Raw genomic sequence first — 25131 nt, 5'->3', positions numbered from 1 at the left:
GCTACGATGAATGAGCCGCGAGCTTTCGCCTTTTCCGCTCTCTTTGCACTCTTATACTTACTCATTGCGACCTTTTACATTTTCTCGCTCCCTGCGGCACCCGAATAACCCGAAATAACCGTAATGCGAATAGATATTGCTCAGCTTATATTTCTTGAGGAGCTGATCGTTCACCCCCTTTTTCTCCTTGCATCTGCTGCAGGTATCTGCGTTATCCGCTGTAGGTATTAACAATGCTATGTGCAATATATTCGCGGCCCGACCTTCAGACACTGTGCTCAGTATCGTGTCAAATAAAATACATCTTAGGCCATAATCAGCCAACGCTTATTTTAATATTGCTCTCGCGCGAAGGTCAATGTTTTCGGGAAAGCACGTAGGTACATACGTGCAACCCAATATGGCGGCTATGTGCGAGCGTGGTAGGTACGTGGACTGTGGACTGTGGAGCGTCGAGCGAGCCGCCTGCGCATACAACGGAGATCCGAACATGACTAAGCATATTTGTTGCTGGGAAAGCGTAAAACGCAGGGAAAAACTGACCAACCTCTCTGTTACTGGCGTCGGAACTTGAGGCACTTTTTCGAATGAAAAAGGATGGATGGTAAAAGGTCTATGAAAATGGTAAGTCCTGCCTGCACACTCTTTTAAACATACCTATCGCGTTTGTGTTCGATTTCATTGTTTCTCCTACCTGCGATGAGTAACGCTTCCTTCGGTTTTGCACGATATCAATGACGCTCTCCTACTTTCAGGCTTGTCGGACACGAGTCGCTTCGACGAAATACAGCTTTCGCACAACAATTTTGTCGCCTGCCTGCACTATCCTACCCTCTAACGAGACTTTTCTCTAATGTTTTTCTCCTCTTTTCTAGGATCCTTTATCGCCTGGGCCTTGCCTTGACATAAGTGATGATGAGCTCGTCACAATTTCAGTGAGAGATTTAAACCGACAGCTCAAGATGCGTGGATTGTCACGCGAAGAAATCATTCGTATGAAACAGCGCAGGCGAACTCTCAAGAATAGAGGTTATGCTGCAAGTTGTCGCATTAAACGGATCGAGCAGAAGGACGAATTGGAATCTGAAAAGACGCAAGAGTACAGAGACATGGAGGCCATGCAGGAAGATAATAACAGAATGCGCGATGAAATAGAGTCGTATCATTCAAAGTATATGGCCTTGAAGAAATTCGCTGCTGAGAAAAAAATTCACATTCCTCCAGAATTGGAAACTATGTAACAGTTTGTCATCAAACATTTATTTCCCTCTATTTTCATCCGATTCAAAGCTGCAATGGACAAAGTTGCTTTCATTCCTAATACTTATTTTCATTCACAATCTACAATCACAATACTCTTAGATCAAGTTTACCATCTGTTCTTTACAACCCATGTTCTTCAAAGTATTAAAGTAATCAACGTTTTTTTTAGGCTTTTTGAAAATTTTCTATATTTTAAGGTAAAATTATTTGTAAAAATAAGTTATAACATTGTATATTACAGGTATTTTATACAAAACTCTTGCCGCTGATGTAGTTGTTATGTCAATGACACGCTATTCTCAAAATACAATAAATATATCAATTGGCTTACTACATGAACGTTTATTGAGTTACCCAGTAATCTGTATTTTTGTTTGTTACTCAAATCGTTGGGAAATTCAAAATTTTCCGGAAAACACATAAGTCTCGATACTTCTTTGGGTGTGAAGTATCTGAGTTTCAAACCAAGCAAAGCTTGCATCTTATCTTCTGGTGTTTCACTACTCTTATTAATTTCTTCAAATTTTTTTTTAATTTCAAAATCTGGAGATGGAGAGAAAACTGATCCTGTACCTTCAACGTAATGACTATAAGCTTTTGTGAAACAACATGAACCGCTTGATTCTGGTGTTCGGATATCTAATAGACTACCTCGTTTTAAAAGTATTTTACCAGGAATCAAAAAGTTTTCAACAACATTGCTTTCTAATATATATTTTAATTTAAAGCATTTGCCTTTACTCTTAATCGAGCTATGTGTCCCGTCTTCGAGTGGCACTGACGTGTATCTATTTTTAGGCAACAGTTCTAACACTTTTTCAGGGATTGAAGTTATCAAAGAAGCATCATCGAATATAAACTTTAGTCCTTTTCTCTTAGCTATCAAGTAGTATCTGTGTCTTGAATTTGGTATGCCAAATTGACACGGACTGAGTATTAATTCTTTGTAATTGAACCCAGATTTCTCCAAGCATAGTATTACTTCATTCCTTGCCTGTGAACTTTCAAAACCTTTCACATTTTCCAAAAGAATATAATCTAGAGATTCAATGTGAGGAATAATCTGCAAAATATGTAACAATGACAAGCATCTGTTGTCGTCGGAATCTTTTTTTAAACCTATTCTCGTAAATGGTTGGCAAGGTGGACTCATGAGGATGCAATCAATGTGTAGCTTTGCAATTTCCTCTACAGTAACAGATTCAATGTTGCGACTAATGTTGGCAGTCTCTGGAAAATTATGCCTGTACACTTTATTGGCTGTGGTGTTTATATCGATTGAAGTAATGATTTTTCCTGTTACACTGCTTTCTGCAATTCGTAAAATCAGGATGGTAAATTAAAAAGTTAATGTTTTTGATTAAAATAGCAGTTAAAGTTACAATTCATTTACCTTGCAGAGCATAATGCATTCCACCAATACCACTATATAACTCTAAAACTCTCATTTTCAATGATGTTTTAAGTATCCTGCATGTATGAAATCTCTCTCCAAGTTGAATATAACCTATATATAGTTATACTTAGACACGCGAAAAATACACAATCAAGATCAACACAATTTACTGGCCTAACCTAATCTCATAGACTAGCAACGAAGCGCTATTATACCTATATATACATATATACGCATTGTAATTTTATAAATATATAGTACTTGTATACATATACGTTTATCTTATATTGTACGCTGTATACCTATATATACATAACATTGGCTGTACTAATATAGATAACGGACTGTAGCACATATACAGGAGCCTTTCTACAATAGGTTCAGTTCAGCTGTTCCGCTCGTTCAGTTCAGCTGTTCAGTCGTGTCTTGTTCAAAACGTAGTATATACGTTTTGAACAAGGCACGACTGAACAGCTGAACTGAACAAGCTGAACAGCTAAACTAAATAACCTATTGTAGAAAGGCTCCTATATATATATATATATAGACCATCAACACGGCAGTCCAAACGACGAATCTGAGCTTATACTTATATTCCAGAACCATGATAAGCTGATCACGATGACACTAATATCTGCACAACCTTTGCAGATAAAGCTTTGTATTATGTACAGAATGACAAAAAGTTTTCGTCACAAATAAGTATGTTTGCAATCCAAAGAGGAAAATCGTTTCTTTAACCTACACGCTTTGGGACCTGCTGTTGTAAATATTAACGTCCAGAATCAGTGTCTTTCTTCATTATGTAGTGGAAAAAGTTTTAATAGTGACAAAGAAATAAGTTATGAATTTAGTCAAGTCACAGCTTTGAGGTCATCTTATCCAACATGTTTCGTAGTCGTAGTTGGTTTGGCGGTGGGCTCTGGAAGCCTAAAAATCCACATTCATTAGAACATCTCAAGTAAGTTTATGCATTGATTTTTCTTATCGGTGAATCAATCAATATGACGCAGTGTTACTTTATTCAATTATATAAATATTTTGTTCAGGTACCTATACAATGTTTTATCAAAAAATCAAACTGTGTCTGAAAATAATAGAGGCTTGCTGGTAGAGACTTTAAGATCTATTGCTGAGATTTTAATTTGGGGTGATCAAAATGATAGCAGCGTTTTTGAGTGAGTTTTTAAATTTTCATCAAGTAAGATATACATTGTTGATGCTTCAACTTATGCAATTATTATTTTTGTATTTGCAGCTTTTTTCTTGAGAAAAATATGTTGTCTTTTTTTCTTCGAATAATGAAACAAAAATGTGGAAGTTATGTATGTGTTCAACTACTTCAAACTCTGAATATTTTGTTTGAAAACATTCGTAATGAAACTTCTCTATGTAAGTATAATTCTAAATATTTTTACAATTTTGTGCATACATATTAAAACATTCCTTATGCTTTTCAGATTATCTTTTGAGCAATAATCATGTCAATAGTATAATAGTTCATAAATTTGACTTCAGTGATGAAGAAGTGATGGCTTATTATATAAGTTTTCTCAAGACATTAAGTCTAAAACTTAACGCACACACAATTCACTTTTTCTATAATGAGGTAAACGAGGTATAATGTATTGAGTGTTTTATTCCTTTCTCATGCAAATCTCCTCACAAATATACATATGCATGCATTTTATTTATTACACTATAGTAATCTGTTACCTAATTATTTTTCTTTTATGCTATATTAAGCTAATGTTTTAGCAAATTCAGTTTTAATTTATTTCGTGAGATAGTATAAATAAATGTTGCATTAAAATAAAAAATTTCCATTCTTCATTGATTTTAGGGATGTCACAATAAATGATTACAACAATTTTCTTGATATGTTCAATATTTTTATGTTCCAGCACACAAACGATTTTCCCCTTTACACCGAAGCCATCAAATTTTTCAACCACTCTGAAGGGATGGTGCGAATAGCCGTACGAACGCTAACATTAAACGTTTATCGCGTTGAAGATGCTTCCATGCTTACATTTATTCGTGATAGAACCGCTGCTCCATATTTTAGCAATCTTGTTTGGTTTATTGGAAATCACATTATTGAGTTGGATACGTGTGTGAGAAACGATGCTGAGTAAGTGAAATTTAATATTCAGTATATTCGTAATCAAATTGCAATGTATTTTGAAGAAATATTTTTTATCAATTTTATCAACATGAATTCAACTTTACAGCCATCAAAGTCAAAACAGATTATCAGATTTGGTTGCAGAACACTTAGATCACTTACATTACTTAAATGATATTCTCTGCCTTAATATAGAAGATTTGAATAAAGTTCTTTCGGAACATTTATTGCACAAACTTCTAGTTCCTTTATATGTGTATTCATTGACAAGACGAAAAGACTTATTGTGCCAAAATCATGTAAGTTTTTAACTATAATCACAGTAATAACGACCAAAAATTAAACTACATAACTCAAAAATTTTACTTGTATATAGGAAGAAAGAAAGTATGTAAGTACAGTGGTAGCTCTCTTTCTATTATCTCAGGTGTTCTTAATTATTTCCCATGGACCATTAGTACGAACTCTTGCAGCTGTCATTCTGAAGTCAAACATACATATTATAAAAAATGGTGCAAGTAAAGTTTTAGAGGAATATGAAGACACACTTTCTAGTGAAACTGTTGCCTTTTTACCTCCAAAAGAAAGCTTAGAGAAATCATTAGAAAATTTAAACGATCTCCAAAATGATCCACCAAAATTGCAGAATGTTGAAGAAGAGAGTGAAGAGGAGAAAGAGATTGGAGAACATGCAGATAAAGATGAAGATGACAATGAATTGGTTAATAAAGTAACTTTAGAAAAACAGAAAGAAAATTGGTATAGTACAGACAAAGTTGATCCAAGTGAGCCAAGTGTTTCTTCTGAAACTGAGACTAGTCTTGTGAATAGTGAAGTTGAGAAGAAAGATGTAGCTAATGAAACCATAGAAGATATCAAGCATCTAAGTGTTACAGATGAAGAAAAAGAACAGAGATTAGCTCTTGAAAGTCCTTTAGAAGCAACAGCAATTACTGCAGATCAAGAATCTTTATCGGATAAACCTTTTCTAGAAACCATATTGAATTCTTTGTACTGCACAGAAAACGATTATGCAGCTCTATTTGCTTTATGCCTTCTTTATGCTCTGGCTAATAACCAGGTGACTTGTGCTAACAAAAACTTGATCAAGTAGTTTTTTTTTTTTTTTTGCAACTTTGCACAAACGCTTATTCTAAATATAATATTTTTTGCAGGGCTTGCATCCTGAAACTTTAGGTTTAGTGCTGGCGCCACTAAAGCATCCTAACAAGAGCCGATATAATGAAACATTAATTGATAGAATCATCCATATAATAACACTGAGTTGTCAAACAAGTAAGTATTCTTTCGTCTTAGGTCGGAAAAAAAAATATTACTTATTGTTTATATTTCGGATTAGATGCAAAAGTACGACTTGTAACCCTTGAATTAGCAATCAAGTTATTAATACAACTAGTGGTGTCTGACAATGTGAGCCTACTGCAGGGTTGTCATTTAGCAGCTGTTGAAGCAGCCAAAGACCAGAGTACTGCGCTTCTTCGCAATTTTTATAAGGTTAATAAATGAAAAATTGTGATTAATGAATTTGTAAATGCATGTTACACGATATATAAATAATTATAGCTTCCTCTATTTTGACGACATAGTTACTGAGGTATTAATTTAGTCTTTTGTCTTGCAGAGTGAGGATATTTTTTTAGATATGTTTGAAGATGAATATAGCGAAATTCAAAAGAAGCCTTTAAAGGTGGAGTGGCTTATGATGGATAGCAATATTTTGTTACCCCCTACTGGAACTCCAATGACAGGCATTGAGTTCAGTAAAAGACTGCCTTGCGGAGAAGTATATATTTTATATTTTACTTCCTTACCTATCTTTTTAACACAGTCGCGCTAGTTTGGCCAATTAATTATTTTTATAACTCAATTTTCAGGTGGAAAGAGCTCGTAGAGCGATTAGAGTGTTTTTCTTGATTAGAGAGTTGTCTCTGACACTGAGCAATGAAGTTGAAACTCAGTTGCCTTTGACCGACCCTAGTAGCTGTGTACAAGTTAACAATGTTCTTGACTTGAGTAAGTTACAAATGATTACGAGTAACTGCATTTTTAGAGCATGACTCAGCAGTATATGAGTAAAAAGATTGATCACAATAATCTCATTTTCAGATAATAGCGACCTTATAGCTTGTACAGTAGTTTGGAAGGACGGGCAGAAAATACGCAGATTTTTGGTCATTGATCTAATTCAACTTATTCTTGTTGAACCTGACACGCGAAAACTCGGTTGGGGAGTGGCCAAATTCGTTGGTTTCTTACAAGACATAGAAGTCGCCGGCGATAAGGATGATTCCCGTTGCTTGCACTTAACAATTCACAAGCCACTGGGCAGTAGCGCAAGCAATCGCGTTCCTTTACTCTCGACTAAATTCATATTTGATGATCATATTCGCTGTATGGCTGCGAAGCAAAGGTACGATATCCTTTTTAAAATTTTCTATAACTCTCACATTTACGATGTATGTACGCATTGTACGGTAATAAAAATATTTTTTTCAGATTAACAAAAGGCAGAATAAGAGCAAGGCAGAAGAAAATGAGCCGCATAGCAAGATTACTTGACATTACGACAACAGCTCCGCATTGTCCAACGCCGCCAAATTATGCTTTAAATTGTTTACGCAGTGAACGTAAGCAACATTTATGATTATATTTGTACGTGTGAAATTTTAGTTTTTTTTTTTTAGTTTCTTTTTTTGTACATGCTTCCCGTATGCATTTACTTTGTTGTGTATTTGTTTTTATCGGAAACTAATGAAATTTTGTCTGCTCGAAGGCACAGCGGGTCGCGGACAAAAAATACCTAAGGAGCAGCAGCAACAACAACGGATGTTCACAGTAAATAAAGTTCCGGGATTCGGTGTGCAAATGCGCCGCGAGAGCTTGAATAAGTCGGCAGGTAGTTCGAGCTTTTCCGGATCGAGCTTGAAACGCGTGGATAATAGTCCGGCACGGACGCGGGACAATTCACCGAAAATGCCCCGACCTCGCAGCGAGGAAATACCCATGGAGGACATGCGGCTACGCAAAACTTCGCTCACCTCCAACATGTCGAACTCCTCAGGTGCTTCGGATCATCATAAGGACACAACCAGTGTTGCGCAAATCTCGACGCCCAACAGCGGGGCTGAGATTTCGACGAGAAAACGCGGCTCCGAGGAGACCTCCTTCACTGAAAGGCACACTCACGAGAGCCGGCCACGTAGAAAGGGCCAGGTTGAAACCGTCTGATTTGTTACTTGTCTACTTACAATTTATTCATTTGGACTCATTATCAGTCAGGTTGTCGTTAATCACTACAATTTGACTTTTTACCTATTTTATTTACAATCATGTTTATTCTTTTCGCTTTTTACAATTTTTTTTGGAAATCTTTAATGTAAACGAGTTCTACACTTCTCATAGCAAGTGCTTCATATTTTTATTGTATTTGAATATAATTTTACTCGTTTATTGACTCAAAATGTCAATTCTTTTAATGGAATAGTTATTTTATGCACGTGAGCATAACTAAACAATTTAAGTGACAACATATCAGCTGTGAAATCATTTTATAACAAAAGAACTAATCGATTATAGATGCATTGATGGGTTTCAAAATGAGGAATGTCATGTGTTAGAATAATTACTGGCTTGCAATCTAAGCACACTGTGAACTGTATATAATTGATGTATAATCTTTGTAAAATTTAATCTTTATTTTCAACAAGTAAAGTGATTAAATGTTTAATTTAATGCAATGTAATTCAATTATGTATATATCGTATACGTTATTTTAACTAATTAAAAAAAAGATTTGATTCATGCGTAACTGAGTATAGGTATTGGCGCTATAGTGTGCCCTTACCAAAGCGAATAACTTAGCCCTATATATATATATATATATATATATATATATATATATATATATATATATATATATATATATATATATATATATATATATATATATATATATATATATATATATATATATATATATATATATTATATATATATATATATATATATATATATATATATATATATATATATATATATATATATATATATATATATATATATATATATATATTATATATATATATATATATATATATATATATATATATATATAATATATATATATATATATATATATATATATATATATATATATATATATATATATATATATAGTTATATATATAGGTATCGATTAACCCGACACCCTGCAGTTTTCATTGCGGCTTAAAGAAAAATGCTAGGTCTCACATCTAAGTATATATATGCCGTCTATGGACTATGAGTCGGGTGCGCGGGAATAGGTATGGGAAATACGCGCGAAATTAACTGACTGCGAGCATAACCATCAACGAAAGATGCCGTCAGACTGTTTAGTTTGTTGGATTTACCTTGCTGGCTAGTCTCTACTCTTGTAACGGCTATAACCTATACGTACATCACGCAGGCATCAGTGAAGGCGTCCTTTTTTGCTTTCTCAGTAGAATATCTCACTAGTTACTCAGCTTGTGCAGAATCAGTGAAAGAACAGGAGGTCGGGACAAGGGCGAAAAAATATAGTTATAGGTTATGGATAATTTCTACAAAATAGAAAAGATTGGCGAGGGTACCTATGGAGTCGTTTACAAGGCCAAGGACAAAATCACGGGGAAGCTGGTGGCCCTCAAAAAGATTCGCCTCGAAACGTAAGTTCATTTTCACACGTTTTTTGTTCTACCGCGATACATTAAATTGTCTTTAGCCTATTTTATTTGTATACATCCTTCTTCACCACATGTATATACATATAACTTCACCTTGTACAAATTGTCTAACATAAATGGGCAGTCAAGTATATTTGTAAGCCTTTTTTATTACGGAAATACTTTGCATTAGTGCTATAGTGATATTTAAATTTATTATTAAAAAAGGTTAAATTACTAATCAGTGATGTATCCAAACAATAGGGAAAGTGAAGGTGTACCGTCAACTGCAATTAGAGAAATATCACTGTTAAAAGAATTGACCCATGAAAACGTGATTCAGCTGCTTGATGTTGTACAAGGAGATAAGTATCTTTATTTGGTTTTTGAATTTTTACAACAAGATCTCAAAAAATTGCTAGATTCCTTAAAAACTGGACTAAGCCCACAATTGGTCAAGGTAATCTTCAAACAATAGTACATGTAAATTTTAATGAAATTTATACTCGTGTGCTTAATTTTTCTTACAATTTTCATTACAGAGCTATTTATGGCAATTGTTGAAAGCAATAGCTTTTTGCCATGTTAATCGTATCTTGCATAGGGATTTAAAGCCTCAAAATCTTCTAGTAGACCAAGAAGGTTATTTGAAATTAGCAGATTTTGGATTGGCCCGATCTTTTGGTGTACCAGTAAGAACATTTACTCATGAAGTTGTAACCTTATGGTATAGAGCACCTGAAATTCTTCTTGGCACTAAATTGTACTCTACAGCTGTTGACGTATGGAGCCTAGGCTGTATTTTTGCTGAAATGGTTGCCTATTTTGTTTTTAAATAGCTTCTGCTGTAGAAAATTTTACAGCTAAATACTTATGGGGCTTTTTTTTACTTTTTTCAGGCAACTAAAAGAGCACTGTTTCCAGGTGATTCAGAGATAGATCAACTGTTCAGGATTTTTCGAACTTTAGGTACACCAGATGAAACTGTTTGGCCTGGTGTTTCACAACTTCAAGACTACAAATCTATGTTTCCTCAGTGGGAGGCTACAGATTTAGATGAGGTTGTTCCAATGTTTGATGATAAGGCCAAAGATTTGCTTATGGTGAGTTAATACTTTTTTACATAATAAAGTAAACTTTGAATACAGACAATGCTTATTGAAACATGTTTATTTAAATCCAGTACACTTGACTAGTTCTTTACGACATTCTACAAATAATCCTTTTTTTTTTCTTTAAATCATATCTTTGAATATTTTTTTAGAAACTACTCATATATGATCCTAATATGAGGATAACTGCGAAACAAGCACTAAGCCATTCATATTTTGAAGGAGTTAAATTGGTTCCTCCACCAATGCCAAAAAAAGACTGAAAATCACATAATGAAGCCCAAAATAACGTCTAATTTTTTATGAATGTTTGCTGTTAAACCACTACTAATTTAAGATACGTGAAAAATACGAGCATATGCTAAGGTGTTTTGTTAATAACTCGTATAAGAAATGAAAAAGCAACGACGATAAGTGAAAACAAACGTAACAATTTGTACATACATAATGAACAATAATTTGTATATTTTTCAAGAGGACTTTGTAATGGAAGTGCTACTTTAATTTCGGTAAAATGACTTTGTTCTCTAACGTCTCTTGCGTAATATCGGCACTCATCACATTTGAGGAGGCGACAAGTTTTGGCAGTCGCAGACTCTTCGGTGATTTGGGTGATTTTGGCTTTTCCGAATTGCTGGGCTGCTTCTTTACTCCGGAATTATCAGGAGATTTGGCAAGGCTATACCGGACGGCTCTTGGAGTTACTGGAATCGGTGACCCCAGTGGAGATTGGCTCCGAGTCGGTGTAGAAGGCGGTGGTTGTGGTGAGTCGAATAAGTCGACTTGCTCCAGCAATGACAGTCCGATCAGGCTATTTGGCCTCTTTGGGGCCGTTGCCTGTTTTTGCGATATTAACATCATTTTTTTACATGTAATGTTACACAGAGAAATTGTATCTAATTTATATTATTATGTGAAAGTCAAGAAGGTTTACTTATTGAAGAGCTGGTAATTAAGATTACATATCGTTATTCAAATACTACATTGAAGAAATACGAAAAATTATTTTTATTTTTACTAAATATTATTTGTAGCAGTATTAAATACACTGCATGGATGCAAATGTAATGATTCTTATTACCAGCTTTTCTAATTCGTGAAATGAAACAATTATGACTCGTTTCTTCCTACGAAAACTAGTAGGGCTCCTGCATGGCATAACTTTATCCGGCATGATAAAGGATAGAAAATTGGAATTGACAAAGACACAGATAAAGACAAAGGATGGAAAGTTGGAAATTACTTTTTCTGAATTGTACTAGTTTTCATAGGGATCAACGAAATAATTATGCAATATTTCAATTTATTTCTCGCGACGTCACTGCCAGTAAAGCAATCCCACGAGAGTTAGTTTATCAAATTGTGTGACTGTCCGTAATGTATTCATCAACATCAGGTATGTCTGCAAAGTTGAAACTGTCGATTAAATGTCAATGTTTTTTGTCACGTAACCTCTAGCATTTAAATTGAAATATATATATTTCAATTTAAATGTATATATAAATATATATATATATATATATATATATAAAGTGAAACTCACGTTGAAGTATAGATTTGAAAATCGTTTACACAATATCAGTGTTATTGCGGTAAGCGGGAAAGCGAATATGTGCGAACATTTGTATTTTGTGTATCATCATGATATTGTAGCTATTTACAATGTCAAATTTACCAAATCTTAAATTTATAATAAATTTATTTATATACAAGTTCTATTTTATAATTTATCCAACCCGTGCATGTTTATTAATAGCAAAGTTATTACCCAAATTTTCAATGTCTTTATTTTTTATATTGCTTCTATGAGTTCGCTCGTGACCGCTTTGTCAACTTTAAATAAGTAAGTCACACGGAAAAGTATAGAAAGCTAAAGAAATTAATGTGCCAGGTTTCAGTAAATTTATTGCTAATTATATTAACGGCTATAAGAAATTAAAAGAAAGCATTATTTTTATGTCGATTAAGTGACTATGATAGACACAAATTCCAAATAAACTGTAGTGTGGATTGTGTATACATGATATTGTCGCATTAATAGAAAAATGAATAAAAACTGACCTGGCCAATAGCTTGAAGTAGTGTAGCAGTGTCTTGTGCTGGTGGCGATGCATCAGTACATAGGCCAATTTTGTGATGAAAACGTGAAGAAACTCAGAGGCTATCTTATTTGTCTACTGCTACTATATTTTTTAAATAAATCAATAGGATGTTTACTGTTTACTTAAAAAAAACTCTGTTTATAGTAAGAAAAAAATATGAATTTTGTAAATAAACAGCAGTAATTTTTCAAGCCTTATTCAATTCTGCAATATAAATACATAAATAACTAAAAAGATACAACACAAAATATAGTTACTGTGTGAATTCATGTATATGGAAGTGAAAACGGGAATGATGGAGGCGTGGTGCAATGATGAGTGCATGTTCGATTTAAGAACAAAAATATTATTGTTTGATGGCTCTACTGATACAGTTTATCTTTTATCGGTCGTAAAGTATGTGTTCGACACACTTGCAACAATTGTTTGTCTCGATATATGAAGTGGTAATGTTTATAAGTCAAGAAAATGACGTATCTTGTTATTTTTGTAATACAATTATTGTTGCCTAATTAATATACTAGTTTAGTAATATAATCGCAACGCATTTCAACAAGGAGCAAAGTGTGTATATGCAGTAGTTTTGCATTAATGTTATACTTGAACTCAACAGGTAAGAGTTGCGTTTGTATATACGCTTATGCAATATATAGCTTGCGTTCTTTTTCGAAATGAAATAGTTGAGTACAACACAATGCATTTTTTTCATTGCGTTCAGTGTTCTCGCACTTCAGAAATCAACAAATTTTGTGCTATTTCTAAAATGTTATACAATATATATATATATATGTATGTTAAATGTTAAACAATAATTAGCCAATGGTGCTCGATTCCTCTATACTCTGATTATCGGCGACATTATTCCTTGCAATGATCTTATCTGTGCAAAGTGCGAAACTGTATAGGGATAAAGACGCTTGAATATTATCAATATGAATAATTTTTTTGTCTTTAAAATTAGATATATTTGCTTTTTTGCATGTAATGTAGGCACACTCGCACTCCTTCTATTTTTTGCTCATTTTTCTTCCCATTTTAATGGTCTTAATTAAGAAAAATGGCAATATGAATCTATATAATAATTTAGTGATGTATATCATAGGTCTCGTGTCAATTCATTAGTTGTTGTAGCTACTATTATTAATTTGTTAGTAAACTTGGTGCGTGATCTTAACACCTATATTCGTTTGTTCTACATATATATCTTTGTATGTTCTTTTCATAGCACGTTTGCTGCTTCACATTAATCAATAACAGCAGAAAAGAGAAATGGCCGATGTTTTGCAGTGATCACGAAATGTAAAATTATATAAAATTATATATTAATTATATTGCGTGGGAATCAATTCAACATTCACTATAATTTGCGAAGCTATATGAATACTGTTATAACAAAACTATACACGATGCATATGATTTGAAACGCGCAATTATAGATTATACTATCATACAGTATGTTTTTCTTAGCGTAGACGAAGAAATAATTTTCCTCTCTATACATATAAACGATGATATATTCTCTGCACTTTAATCTGACCTTTTTAATATATTTATATAATTTTCACGTACGTTTACAAATGAAAATACAAGTATGTATTGGCGTGTTTTTTATTGCATATACTTAATGCGACGAAACAGAAAAATGTATATTAATTGAACGTAAATCAATAGTGAAACGAAACTTCACTGCAATGTTATGGTACATTATTACAAGATCGTCAAAAAGCCCTCATCTATTTACAGTTGTAAAATGACATAGATTATCCACCTGTAATATTTATGTTGGAACTATACTGAACAAGACATCAGCAATAAGAACTATGGATTACAATTGCTTCCTTGGCTGCTCTTCGCAATAGTTATTGATAAAATGTTATATATTGCATTGTATATTATATTCATTTTTTGTTTACGAATGTAAAAACTTTTTTTTTTTTTTTTATTTTGTTTCTGTAGCTGCCTTATATAAGGTGTGTGTTGACAATCGACGTCAAAGTAAAAAGCAAGCTTTTTCACTCGAGCGATTAAAAATTGGAAATTTATATAGGTAAATCAGTCGAAGGTGTAGATGCGAAATCTCAAATACTTTCAGACTTTACGTTCGTTTACAAACAATAAAAACGGATATAATGAACGCAGTCTATGTATAATATAATGGAGTTATAATAACGCAGTAGTGCCTCGGTCCATTAGTTTTGATTCGCGACACGCTGTCAATTTGAATATATAATGTTTAGAGGCGCATAACGCGTGAAGAATTGAAGAATCGAGTGCAGCAAAATTTATGGGCGAAACTATAGTGTATTAGCGAGCGGCAAATTATAGGCTTGTACATAGATGTATAATGGACATACAGTATATATACTGTCCGCACAGGAAGTGTATCGTGGGCAGCAGTTTTGTTCTCGGCTGCGCCTCGTGGGCTATTTAACGTAGTCCTCGATCCATGCGGCAGTTGATTGCAGGTATTTTCTTGTTATCAAAAATGTTTGTATTTTTAATTTTACCTGGACGCGGGCTTTCTCCGAGGGCTGCGCATCGCACAGAAGTCATTTAGAAGCAACACTTACGCGGATCGTGGACTTGGCTAATTTTATATAAAAACCCATCCGCACTCTGATGCGACTAATGTTCTCCGGTGTTACGCGACAAATCATTGATATAATGCTTAATTGGTTATATTTGTATCTACGGCCTCGTTCCTCTGCGGGGACAGATGCGTAGGTGCTGGGCCAAAGTTACCCTGCTTAATACTTAGTAGAGATGTAGCAAGTCCTGCGAATTTCGAAAGAAACGTTGAAGAATGCGTCGATTTGAGCGAATGCACGAGACTTTGCGAGACCGTGCGCGTGGCTTTTGCGAGGCAGCCGAAGAGGAGTAGACCGCAAAAAGCAGGCTGCAGAGGAGAGTTGGCCCGCAGCACAGGTTTGGCCGCCTGCGCCGCGGGCGACTCGATTCGAAGGAAAGAAAAGACGAGAGAAAAAGTTATACTTGTGTTGGACGTGTCGTGCATGTGAAAATTGGAGTGTACCTTCGGCTTCGGGGTGCTAACGCGTTTACAGAGAGAGAGAGAGAAAGTCGGTCGGATGAACGGCGGTAGGCGGTAGTAGTGCTGACAGTTGTCGTGGGTGCAAGTGGGTGCGCGAGGAGAGCAGAGAGTAATGGTTCATGGTGCGGGGCTGCTGCGGCTGCGCCAAGGTCGCTTAACTCTCCTGGTTGAGGTTCTCATCCGAGATGGGAAGTCCGTTCTTGTCCGAGATGCTGCCCGTGCCGGATGGTATCGGACTCTGCGACACACAACAGACAAACACACGCCGCTTTGGCCTTTGCTCTCTACTTGGCTCCCAGGCTTACGTATTATATATAGACTTTATATATTTCCTCGCAATCTGATCAATGTACAGAATCCCAAGGCTCTTCCCAAGACTAAGCATGATCGAGTTATGCACCGGCAACGAAAGAAAAGTCGTGCTCTGCGATCAGCGGTTGCAGTGAAGCTCAAACTATATATACACACATATATATATCTATATCTATATATATATATAGAGGGCTGCGATCGGCGGCGTTATAAAGCGAGCTGAGCCGTAGAATGGAGGTACTCGAATTTCCTTCCGCAGCGCAGGCCTGATTGTGCAAATGCAATAGTATATGGTACTTGTATACCTGAGAACCGCTGCCGCTGAGGCTGGCCACGTTCGAGGAGGAGGTCTGGCGCAGATAGGTCTTGTCGTCGAAAATCTTTTTCTCTCCTCCGCCGGGCTTGTGCTTCACGTTGTCCAACGAGCCAACTTTGCTCTCCGCCTTGATGTCGATCTTTTGCGTTTCGATCTGCGAAAATGGAAAAGTCCTCATTCGCCAGCTGCCGAGGACGCGCGTGTGCAGCGATCGAGATTCGACGTATGACCCATGCACGCAACCAGTAAATTATATATAATAGATTATAACAAGAATGGCTCCGTATGTAGATGCGTTGCGCCCCCGCGCGCACTCGCACATGACCCGTGGATATATACTTACTTTGTGGTTTAAGGCTAGAGCTAGGCTAGAGCTAGAGCGGGGGGAGGGGAGGATCAAGACAGATCGAGACAAAAGAGATAGGCTCTTTCTAGTGACACTGAATAAGTAGCAGGTGTCTACAGGTATATGTACGTTTAGCATTGTATCGCGTACGGCTCGCCAGCTAGTCGGGCTCGAATTTCGAGGAAGCCCTACGTTCGACGTCTCTGCGATTAGATTTTGCAAAAGACGTGCCTTCCTCTCCTAACGAGATTTGCGCGATATAAAGTAGGATGCAAAAAGAAGCAGGATCGTAGCGCCTGTATGGCTTTCCCATTTCTTTTCGCGAGCTACTTCAAGCCGATTTTCCACAGTCATGTGAATATAGTAGTATTCGCCGATGAATACAACTCTGCATACTTACGCTGTCCGCGTTGTCCTGGGCCGTTCTCGGAGGCGTTGCTGTCGACTAAACAGGAAAAACGATAATGAGCTGTTAATTTAGAATTAATGACATCCAAACGCCACATGCGCGCGAGTTTGGCAATTACTGCGGCCTGCGCCCCCTGCACAAGCTGAGGCTAGTGGCGACCTCGGAAAATCTCCAACCATATTTATAGCAGATTTTCAGTCATATTAATTGTGAGAAGCATGCGATAACGCTAAGGAGTTAGGTGTCACTAGTGGATAGGTTGGAGAGGCAGTTGGGAGAACGTAAAATTATGCGGAATAACATGCGATTCACCTACTGTGCGGTCCTAAAATTCGAGAGCTAGTATCAATAATCATGTACAATCATATGGCCAATCGAGCAATCGTATTCGCTGCAGCTGTGAGAAAGAAGAGCGCGGGCAGGATGCACGAGAGAGAGAGAGAGAGAGAGAGAGAGATTTTTAGATTTATTAGATTTATTTGGCGTACAATATGTTGTACGATAAATTGTATACAGCAGGAGTAGTAGTACAGCAAAAATGTGTATTGTGATAGTATGATAATGTGAAGGTGGGTTAAGCGAGAGTGTGTGAGTGTGTGCGTTTGCGTGAATGTGTACAAGAGATTCAAGCGTTTGTATTTTCAAGCTCGAGAAAGTGCTCTTTAGCTAGTCTCTTGAAACCTGAGACAGATGTAGTGTTACGAATGTGAGATGGTAGGTTGTTCCATAGGTATGAGGCGCTGATATGAAACGAGTTCCTCAGCGTCTCCGTCGCGAATATCGGAATATCCAGAGGTATCACCTCCCCCCTAACAGGCCGAAGCGTCACGCGGAAGTCAAAGTATGCCAGTACGTATGATGGTACGGCTGTGTTAAACATTTTTCTTAGGAAACAAGCAGTGAAATACTTCCTGCGTCCGGCAGTGGTTAGCCACTGCAACTCCCGCCTGTATGGGGAGATGTGCTCATCTCTTCTTACACCATAGATGTACCGAATTCCTGTATTCACGAGCCTCTGAAGCTTTAGGTCGAGTTCCTGCGTCAGGTCACAGTATACGAGGGAACAGTAGTCTATAAGAGGAAACAGGAGGGCCTGCACTAAGTGCTTGCGCAACCTGAGATTGGTGTTTTCCTGAAAAAGTAAAGCCTGTACATTAGCGTGTGAGCACGCTTACACTGCACTTGTGTAATATGCTCCCTCCACGTAAGCTTAGAGTCGAGCACCAATCCCAGATTACGCACGGAAGATTCAAAGCTGACCTGGGCACCCCCTATGTTAATGAAAGTGTTAGCTGTTGAGGGTAATGCGTAAGAGAGAGAGAGAGAGAGAGAGAGAGAGGAGAGTGCAAACGAAATACCTTGACGGCTCCCCCGCCGGGCACGTGCTTGGCGTTCTCCTTCGAGCCGACCTTGGGCTTGGCCTTGTCCTTGAAGTCGAGCTTGACCGTCTCGATTTTCTTGTCCCCGCCGCCGGGCTTGTACGCGGCGTTCTCCAGCGAGCCGATCTTCGGCTTGGCGTTCCACTGGAGCTTCACCTGCTGGATCTGCGCCGGACAGAATAGAAATAAGAGCGTCGATGCGCGAGTCGATGGCGAGGCCGGTAAAGAGGATTGAACGTGCAACGACAAGCAACAAGCAACCTTCTTATCGCCGCCGCTGGGCGTGTACTTTTCATTCTTGGCCGCGATCTTCGGCTGGGCCTTGCTGAAGTCGAGCTTCCTGTTCTCTATCTTGACCTTGCCGCCGCCCGGCTTGTAGGTCGTGTTGTCGAGCGAACCGATTTTCGATCGGACCGCCTTGAGGTTCGGCGAGGGCGCCGCGCCCACCTGGACCTTGTTCATGGGCACCTCTGCGCCGGCGGAACAGAGGGTGGCGTTACTCTCGCGTATATTATTATCGTATGTTATGTATGTACATATACGGTACAATAGGGAGCGGAGCAGCTTACTTTTCCTCTCCGCCGAGGCCGTCTGGGCCGCCGACGGACTGCCCGGGTCGGGTGTCCTCGGCAGGGACCTCACGGACTTGCTGGGCGACTTTGTCGGCGATCCCGCCTGCAGCCCGTTGGCCTCGTTCGCCCTGCGCCGCCTCGACCCGTCGAGCCCGCTGTCGTTTTCGGCATCTGTCGAGGAGAAGTCGCCGTGCGTGAGTGGCGCGAGCGGCGGCCGGGCCAGCGGACCGGAGAGAGGAGGGGACGGGGACGGGGACGGGGACGGGGGCTGGGCCGGGATCGGAGCAGGGCCGGCCTCGTCGGCGAAGCTCGCGTGCTTCCTGCCGCTCGGCGGCGGCGGCGGCGGCGGCGAGGAGAGGGGCTTGCGCCGGCCCTCCTCGAAGCCCTCGACGCTCGCCTCGTCTGCGGGCCGCGACTCCGGACTCTCGGCGTCCTCGGGCGTCCCCTCGACGCTCATCTGGGCCCGGAGCTGTTGCTGCTGCTGCTGCGGCGGCGGCGGCGGCGGCGGCGGCGGCGGCGGCACGCCGATCGCGGGCCTGGGTCCGCGGACGATCTGCGGGCCGAAGGGCGCCCGGCCGGGGAAGCCCTGCGGGTGGAAGCCCTGCTGCGGCGGAGCTCTGACTCCCGGGAAGCGAGCCGTCGGCTGGGGCGGCAGCCCGAAGAAGGGCACGGGGTTGCGGGGCGGCGGCGCGCGCTGAAATCCAAGCGGCTGCCTCGGCTGGCCCCCCTGGCCCGGCGGCAGCTGCGAGCGGCTGTCCGGGGGTCGCAGGACCGCCGCCGGCGGGAACCTGAACGCTGCGGCCTCGCTGCTGGCCGCCGGCAGCCGAGGGCCCTGCTGATGCTGAGGCTGAGGCGCCGGGGGGCCCGCGTTCTGCACCTGCGCACAGGGCCGCGGCCCGTCGGATTTTTATCGGAGGCGGGCGCGCGGGGGCGCCGGATGCGGCCGGGAAAAACTGGCTGCTGGCTTACCGTGGGGGCCCTCTGGCCGGCTGGCAGCTCGTCAGGGCCTCGCGGCCCAGTCTGCTGCGAGTCCATGGCTGCCGGAGCTGGTGCGCTGCGCAACTATGGGGACGGCTACGCGCTCGCAGGCTGGCTCGCACATGCACAGCGGCGCGCCGGCTCGCGGAATTACTGCAAGATCGCCCTCGGCCGGCTTTATCACAACCTCGCTATATGCAGCGAACTAGGTGCGGGAGGCGCCACTACTGGCTCTACGCTACGCGACGCGCTCGTCGATAAAGTCTGCCCGAATGAAGCGCGCGCTCGAGCGGACGACACGAAAGGCTTCGCCCGCGCCGACGATAAAAAGCCTCGTAAAAATGGAGCCGAGAGACTCTCCGCGCCTGGCCGCGTGCACGGTTCGCCGGAGCAACGGGCCAAACTTGGGCTCCGAGTAGTAAGGGTCAAGCTCGGCTCGGGCGCCTGGTACTGCCAGCCGTTCGCCGTCCCGAATTTCGGATCCACTCGATTTCCGCCCCGATCGATCGCGCTGCCCCGACACGGCCGCCGCGATAGAAATCGTACGAGCGAGCGAGAATTTCCCGTATCTGTTTAATCGATATCGGGGATGGCTCGCATCATCGCGCGCGCGCGCGCACACACACACACACACACACACAGACACAGCCCCAAACAGTCGTACGTGTCGCGACGTAGAAGCGTCCTCAACAACTCGTCGACGCGAATTCTCGAGGGTGCGTTGGCGCGATTTTATCCCGGTCCAGAGAGAACGCGCGCCCCGTCGGGATCTCGAGCCCGGCCGATCGATGCGGAGGCCCGGCGGATCGGCGAAAAATTGGCGGCTGCAGTCGGTGAGCGGTTCAACTGAGAGTGCGAGTGCGACAAGTGCGTGCGAGCGGGCTTACCCAACTTCGGCCGGCTCGAACTCTGCGTGCGGAAAGCGCGCGGGAGCGAGGTCGACGTCGAACTGAGCGCCTCGCTCCTTCGAGTCCTTCCTCGCTCGCGGGCACTTCTCGGCTTTCCTGCGCGCGCGCGTCTGCAGCCGAGCGGCTTTGCATTAGCTCCTGCACGCACAGTCGGGCGCATTTGGCCCGATTGGCCCGATTGGCCCGATTGGCCCGATTGGCCCGCTTGGGGAGCAATGCAAGTGCCGGTCTGTCGCTCTCGCATCGATCGTCGGGGAGGCAGCGGAAAACTCTGGTCGAGCATCAGCCGGAGTTCGGAGGCTTGTAGGGCTTGCGGTCGCGCTCCTGCGTCTCCTGCGTCTCCTGCGTCTCCTGGCTCCGCCGTCGCGCACGTGCGCCGCCATCAGTTGCGTGATCCTGCATGGTCGGCAACCTGCTCCGGCTCCCTGCGCTATCGACGGTCGCGCGCCTCCGCCGCCAGGTGGATCCGCCGCGAGCCGACGAAAATCGGAACAAGCCAGAGGGGGCGATGCGATAGGAAGCTCCAATAGTCCAACGTCCGATAACCCGCGAGCGCTCCGAAGCCCGCAAAGGCCGAGGGGGTGCGCGGAGCGTCGTAGGAGCCTCGCCGGCGGCGATTTGGCCCATTAGATCGGTTACGCCGATCGGCGAGCTCAAGTGCGCGCATCGGTGCGCCCGGAGCCGCGCCCGCGAGCGTCTGCCCCGTCCCGCTCGTTAGCCCACGACGCTTTCTTCTCCGGCGGTGCGGCATACTTGGGCTGCTTCGGCGTTTCCTGTGCACTGTGGCCGCGTTGCGTAATGCGCGCGCGCGCGCGCCGGCCGCCGGCTCAAAAACGGCCCTTTGCGACGATTAAAGTCGTTATGCGGCCGGTTTGATCAATATGCGCGAGTGCCCCAGCAGTGTGTGCAATTTTTCCGCAACTGGGTCCGCTGGGCCACGCTCGAGCCGCATCGACTCGCGGCTGCGGCCGAGTTTGAAAATGTCAATAGAGCACGCAGGCGTGGCAGCGCTCCGCGGCCGAGGAATATAGCGCGGCTGGACCTCGCGGGCTTCGCAAGCTCGCCGCCGACATTTCGAGATTCTCTCCATCGATCCGGTCCGGCGGCTGATGCTGCGCGCGGAGCAGCTCAGGTGTGGGAGGGGGTGGCGAGGCGAGGGTATGAGGCTGGAGCTAGTTTAAATGATCGGCGCACCTGTTTGCGGCGAGTGATGCGAGCTGGCCAGCCTCGCGGCGGCCTCCCCCAGCTTCTGCTGCACGTCCGTCATCCTCGTCCGCGTCCCTGCTGCTGGCAGCCTACTCCGCGACTCGCCTCGACGCACTCGCACTCGCGCTTATGCTCCCGAGCCGGATGCTGCGGGAAAGCTCGGACGCGGCTCTCTGTACTCAGGCTGCGGCAGCGGACGGTCGCGAGCACTCGCTGCGTGGCATGGATGACGCGCGCTGACGGTCGGCCAGCTTCTGCTGCTCTCTGGCCTCTGCTGCGCTGCCGCCCCGCTGCAGCGGCGGACGCGAGCGCGCGCGCCGTCTCCCCTCCCCGCCGCCCCGCCTCCCGCGGCGGCTCGTTCTCATCTCCGCGCACCTCCAGCTCGCTGCGCTTCTACTCGGAGGAGCCCGCTCTGCCCGTGCCTGCAGCGCCTGGCGCGCAATTTCGAACGGCTCGCCTTATAGCTCGTATCAGCGGGGAACCGGACTATGGATGCACGTCTGCCAAACAATCAGCACTTTATCTTCCATTCTTTTTTACTTTTTATTAAAAACACTGGTAGACATTTAGTGCACAAATTAATTTCTATCGAAGCCCGGTGCCAACAGTAAGAGTAACAGTAAGAGTAACAATAACAATAACAATAACAATAACCATAACCATAAGCATGTAACAGAAAATGAGAAATTCGTAAATTCAAGCTCGGCACGTCGTCGTCATCCTCATCGTTTGGTTTATCTTGAATTTTGCAATTTCCACGATGAAATGCTCCTCGTGGCTCTGCCTCCCGCAGGGATGCGCACCGCTGATGAAGCTTGCTGATCGGCCAATTGGCTCGCTCGACGAGTGCTTCCCTCTCTTTCTCTCTCCCTTAAGAAGTACTTCCACGCTCCCCTCCGTTTACTCCGCGGCAGCTTTCTCGCACAATCGTTTGAGGAACGCTGCAAAAGAGAAAGACTCGATCAGCGAGGCGCCGAGTGAGCCGACCTGAGAGCGCGCGTGAGCGAGCGTCACACTGCAGAGAGTTTTCGAGAAAAACAAGCGATTATCCTCCCGTGCTGCGGGCTGCGGCCTTTCTTCCTACAACTGCTTCGCGGACAAAGACAGTAAGCGGGCCACTAAGTTATGCAAGCGACTGTAGCCGATAAGCCATAGATGTCTACGGGCTTTACTCACGATTGCCGATCGGCTCGTTCAGCGCTGCTGACTCGTGCCCGCCTACACCATGAACTTCTTCACGAAGGCTGTAAAATTACAACGAGGGGGTCAAAAACACGGGCGCAGCTCACGTTGTCCCTTTTGGGGCGCACTCGCCTCTCGCTGCCGCAAGCTGTCCGGACGTGAACAAGTGTGTGTGGGTGCGGGAGACGGGGAAGTAGGGGGTGGGGGGAGGGGGAGGGGGTCGACGTAACGTGCTACGCGGCATACTCACGGCCGTAGGGAACGAATCCGTCCTCGTCCTCCGGGTCCAGGCAGTCTCGGACGACGATCTCGACCTCCTCCTCGGTCAGCTTCTCACCTGCGGGCGAGAGAGCGCGCGTGAGAACGAGCGGAGGGTGCGGGGTGTGGACTCGAAAGGGCTCGAAAGGGCTCGAAAGGGCTCGAAAGGGCTCGAGATAGCTACCCAGGGCGAGCAGAGTGTGGGTCAGTTCGGCCCCGAGCATCGTGCCGTTCTCCTGCTTGTCGTAGAGCTTGAGGCACTCGATAAAGTCCTCGTAGACGCCCTGGTCCTTGTCCTTCTTGACCTCGCTGAAGATCGGCAGGAACTCCTCGAGCGTCATGGTCTTCTCGCCCCGCTTCTTGGTGCCGCCGTGCTTCTCGATGGTCGCGTTCGTGGGGTTGGTGTTGAGCGCGCGCAGGACGTTCCCCAGGTCGAAGGCGTCGATGACGTTGGTGCCGTCGGCGTCGTAGATGGAGAAGGCGAACTCGGCCTCTGCGCATTGCGTAATGTCATAATGACGATCAGAGTCGGCTGCGTGCCGGGAATTCGGGACTCGTGTATTTTGAGCGAGCGAGCGAGCCGCCGGCTATTTTTACCCAGCGGCCGAGCGGATTGCGCAACCGAATTAAAAAGCACGCGCGCCCTACTGACAGGGGCTTTCTCGATTTCGCGAATGCGCGCGTGTGTGCGTGTGCGTGCGTGTGCGTGCGTGCGTGCGTGCGTGCGTGCGTGCGTGTCTTTTGTTGCCTCGTCGGCGCTCTTTTTCTCCGGGGATTTTCCGCTCGGAAAGGAGCGAGTGTCGGGGGCGTGCTGTACTCACTTTCGACATCCTTGGGCGACAGGTCCGTCTGAAAGCAGAACGAGAGTAGACAGTATAGAGTAGAGATAGAGAGAGAGAGAGGGGCCTACCATGCTGGCTGGCTAGCTGCGCGTCTCGATGCTCACTGAACGAAATTGGAGTGACAAGTGCGAGGAAGCTCGGCTGCGCGTGTGCGTTTTATCGCCACAGATGGCGTGGCGCGCGAGGGTCTCGTCGAAGATATTTGAGAATCGCACTGCCGGGCGCAAGTGCTTTATTCTCCCCTGCGGGGATTATAAATAAGACGCCGAGCGGCGCTACGTTCCAAAAACCATTTTGAGAATATCTTCCGCGTACTGCTCTCTCGCCGCGACGTCTCGGCTGCCCCGGCATTAGCTTGCGCTCGAGTTTGACGCTTTTCCTCCACGATCGCATCCAACTGCTAGGTAGAACCTTGGGAGTTTTTTCTTCCTTATAAATAGCTGAGCAGCTCGCGCCTTTCTTCCTGTAGCGCGCGATGCGGCCCGTGCCAATAATGCGGCTTTATTTTTGTAGCTGTCGAAGCATCTGGTTATTCATAATGCGAACGCGCTGAGCACGATATTCCAGCCGTTGGCCGTAGGTTATGGCGGCGGTCCAGCTCTCCAGCCCCGCGGCGGGCGCGCGCGCGCGCGCAAGCGCGATCGATGGGACGTCGGCGCACTAGTTCCGC

General features: G+C 43.3%; 6 protein-coding genes across 15 annotated transcripts; 3 read left to right on the top strand and 3 right to left on the bottom strand.

Annotated features, from left to right (window-relative positions):
- The first annotated feature begins 254 nt into the window (after nt 1-254).
- On the top strand, nt 255-1596 carry LOC100115495 (transcription factor MafK). The gene is made up of 2 exons (XM_001599663.6): nt 255-624; nt 876-1596. Exons 1-2 carry the CDS (start codon nt 598-600, stop codon nt 1239-1241), a joined length of 393 nt encoding a protein of 130 aa, XP_001599713.1. The 5' UTR covers nt 255-597; the 3' UTR covers nt 1242-1596.
- On the bottom strand, nt 1423-3446 carry LOC100117910 (tRNA (cytosine(38)-C(5))-methyltransferase). Its single transcript, XM_001601976.6, has 2 exons — nt 2657-3446; nt 1423-2574 (listed from the first exon to the last, which is right to left on the bottom strand). Exons 1-2 carry the CDS (start codon nt 2709-2711, stop codon nt 1541-1543), a joined length of 1089 nt encoding a protein of 362 aa, XP_001602026.3. The 5' UTR covers nt 2712-3446; the 3' UTR covers nt 1423-1540.
- On the top strand, nt 3042-8550 carry LOC100117870 (protein CLEC16A homolog). 5 transcript variants are annotated; one of them, XM_032595872.1, is made up of 14 exons: nt 3042-3620; nt 3709-3837; nt 3918-4051; nt 4120-4268; nt 4564-4793; nt 4894-5086; nt 5164-5868; nt 5963-6083; nt 6148-6302; nt 6430-6591; nt 6683-6821; nt 6915-7218; nt 7305-7435; nt 7588-8550. In XM_032595872.1, exons 1-14 carry the CDS (start codon nt 3547-3549, stop codon nt 8034-8036), a joined length of 3075 nt encoding a protein of 1024 aa, XP_032451763.1. In that variant the 5' UTR covers nt 3042-3546; the 3' UTR covers nt 8037-8550. The 5 variants fall into 5 exon arrangements, with proteins under 5 accessions (XP_032451763.1, XP_031778100.1, XP_031778098.1 ...); XM_031922240.2 differs by having other exon boundaries at nt 3077-3620; nt 7582-8540; XM_031922238.2 differs by having other exon boundaries at nt 3138-3620; nt 4120-4277; nt 7582-8538.
- A 507-nt stretch (nt 8551-9057) lies between these two features.
- On the top strand, nt 9058-10865 carry Cdk2 (cyclin dependent kinase 2). 2 transcript variants are annotated; one of them, NM_001161462.1, is made up of 5 exons: nt 9058-9493; nt 9755-9950; nt 10033-10305; nt 10390-10593; nt 10755-10865. In NM_001161462.1, the coding sequence occupies exons 1-5, from the start codon at nt 9378-9380 to the stop codon at nt 10863-10865; spliced, it is 900 nt and encodes a 299-aa protein (NP_001154934.1). In that variant the 5' UTR covers nt 9058-9377. The 2 variants fall into 2 exon arrangements, with proteins under 2 accessions (NP_001154934.1, NP_001154935.1); NM_001161463.1 differs by lacking the exon at nt 10755-10865 and having other exon boundaries at nt 10390-10645.
- Nucleotides 10643-22537, bottom strand: LOC100117754 (microtubule-associated protein tau). 4 transcript variants are annotated; one of them, XM_031922018.2, is made up of 7 exons: nt 22168-22537; nt 19085-19258; nt 18777-18985; nt 18495-18680; nt 17128-17172; nt 16371-16535; nt 10643-11439 (listed from the first exon to the last, which is right to left on the bottom strand). In XM_031922018.2, exons 1-7 carry the CDS (start codon nt 22238-22240, stop codon nt 11098-11100), a joined length of 1194 nt encoding a protein of 397 aa, XP_031777878.1. In that variant the 5' UTR covers nt 22241-22537; the 3' UTR covers nt 10643-11097. The 4 variants fall into 4 exon arrangements, with proteins under 4 accessions (XP_031777878.1, XP_031777879.1, XP_031777880.1 ...); XM_031922020.2 differs by lacking the exon at nt 10643-11439 and adding an exon at nt 13030-15991; XM_031922019.2 differs by lacking the exon at nt 17128-17172.
- Nucleotides 22538-22703: 166 nt separating this feature from the next.
- Nucleotides 22704-25123, bottom strand: LOC100115460 (myosin light chain alkali). 2 transcript variants are annotated; one of them, XM_001599312.6, is made up of 6 exons: nt 24530-25123; nt 24441-24468; nt 23804-24112; nt 23612-23698; nt 23356-23423; nt 22704-23120 (listed from the first exon to the last, which is right to left on the bottom strand). In XM_001599312.6, exons 1-5 carry the CDS (start codon nt 24530-24532, stop codon nt 23398-23400), a joined length of 453 nt encoding a protein of 150 aa, XP_001599362.1. In that variant the 5' UTR covers nt 24533-25123; the 3' UTR covers nt 22704-23120; nt 23356-23397. The 2 variants fall into 2 exon arrangements, with proteins under 2 accessions (XP_001599362.1, XP_016836745.1); XM_016981256.3 differs by lacking the exon at nt 23356-23423 and having other exon boundaries at nt 24530-24867.
- Between the last annotated feature and the right edge of the window lie 8 nt (nt 25124-25131).

The sequence above is a fragment of the Nasonia vitripennis genome, chromosome 1 (genome assembly GCF_009193385.2).
Source record: "Nasonia vitripennis strain AsymCx chromosome 1, Nvit_psr_1.1, whole genome shotgun sequence".
NCBI classification, from domain to species: domain Eukaryota; kingdom Metazoa; phylum Arthropoda; class Insecta; order Hymenoptera; family Pteromalidae; genus Nasonia; species Nasonia vitripennis.
This window is presented reverse-complemented; position numbering and strand designations above follow the sequence as displayed.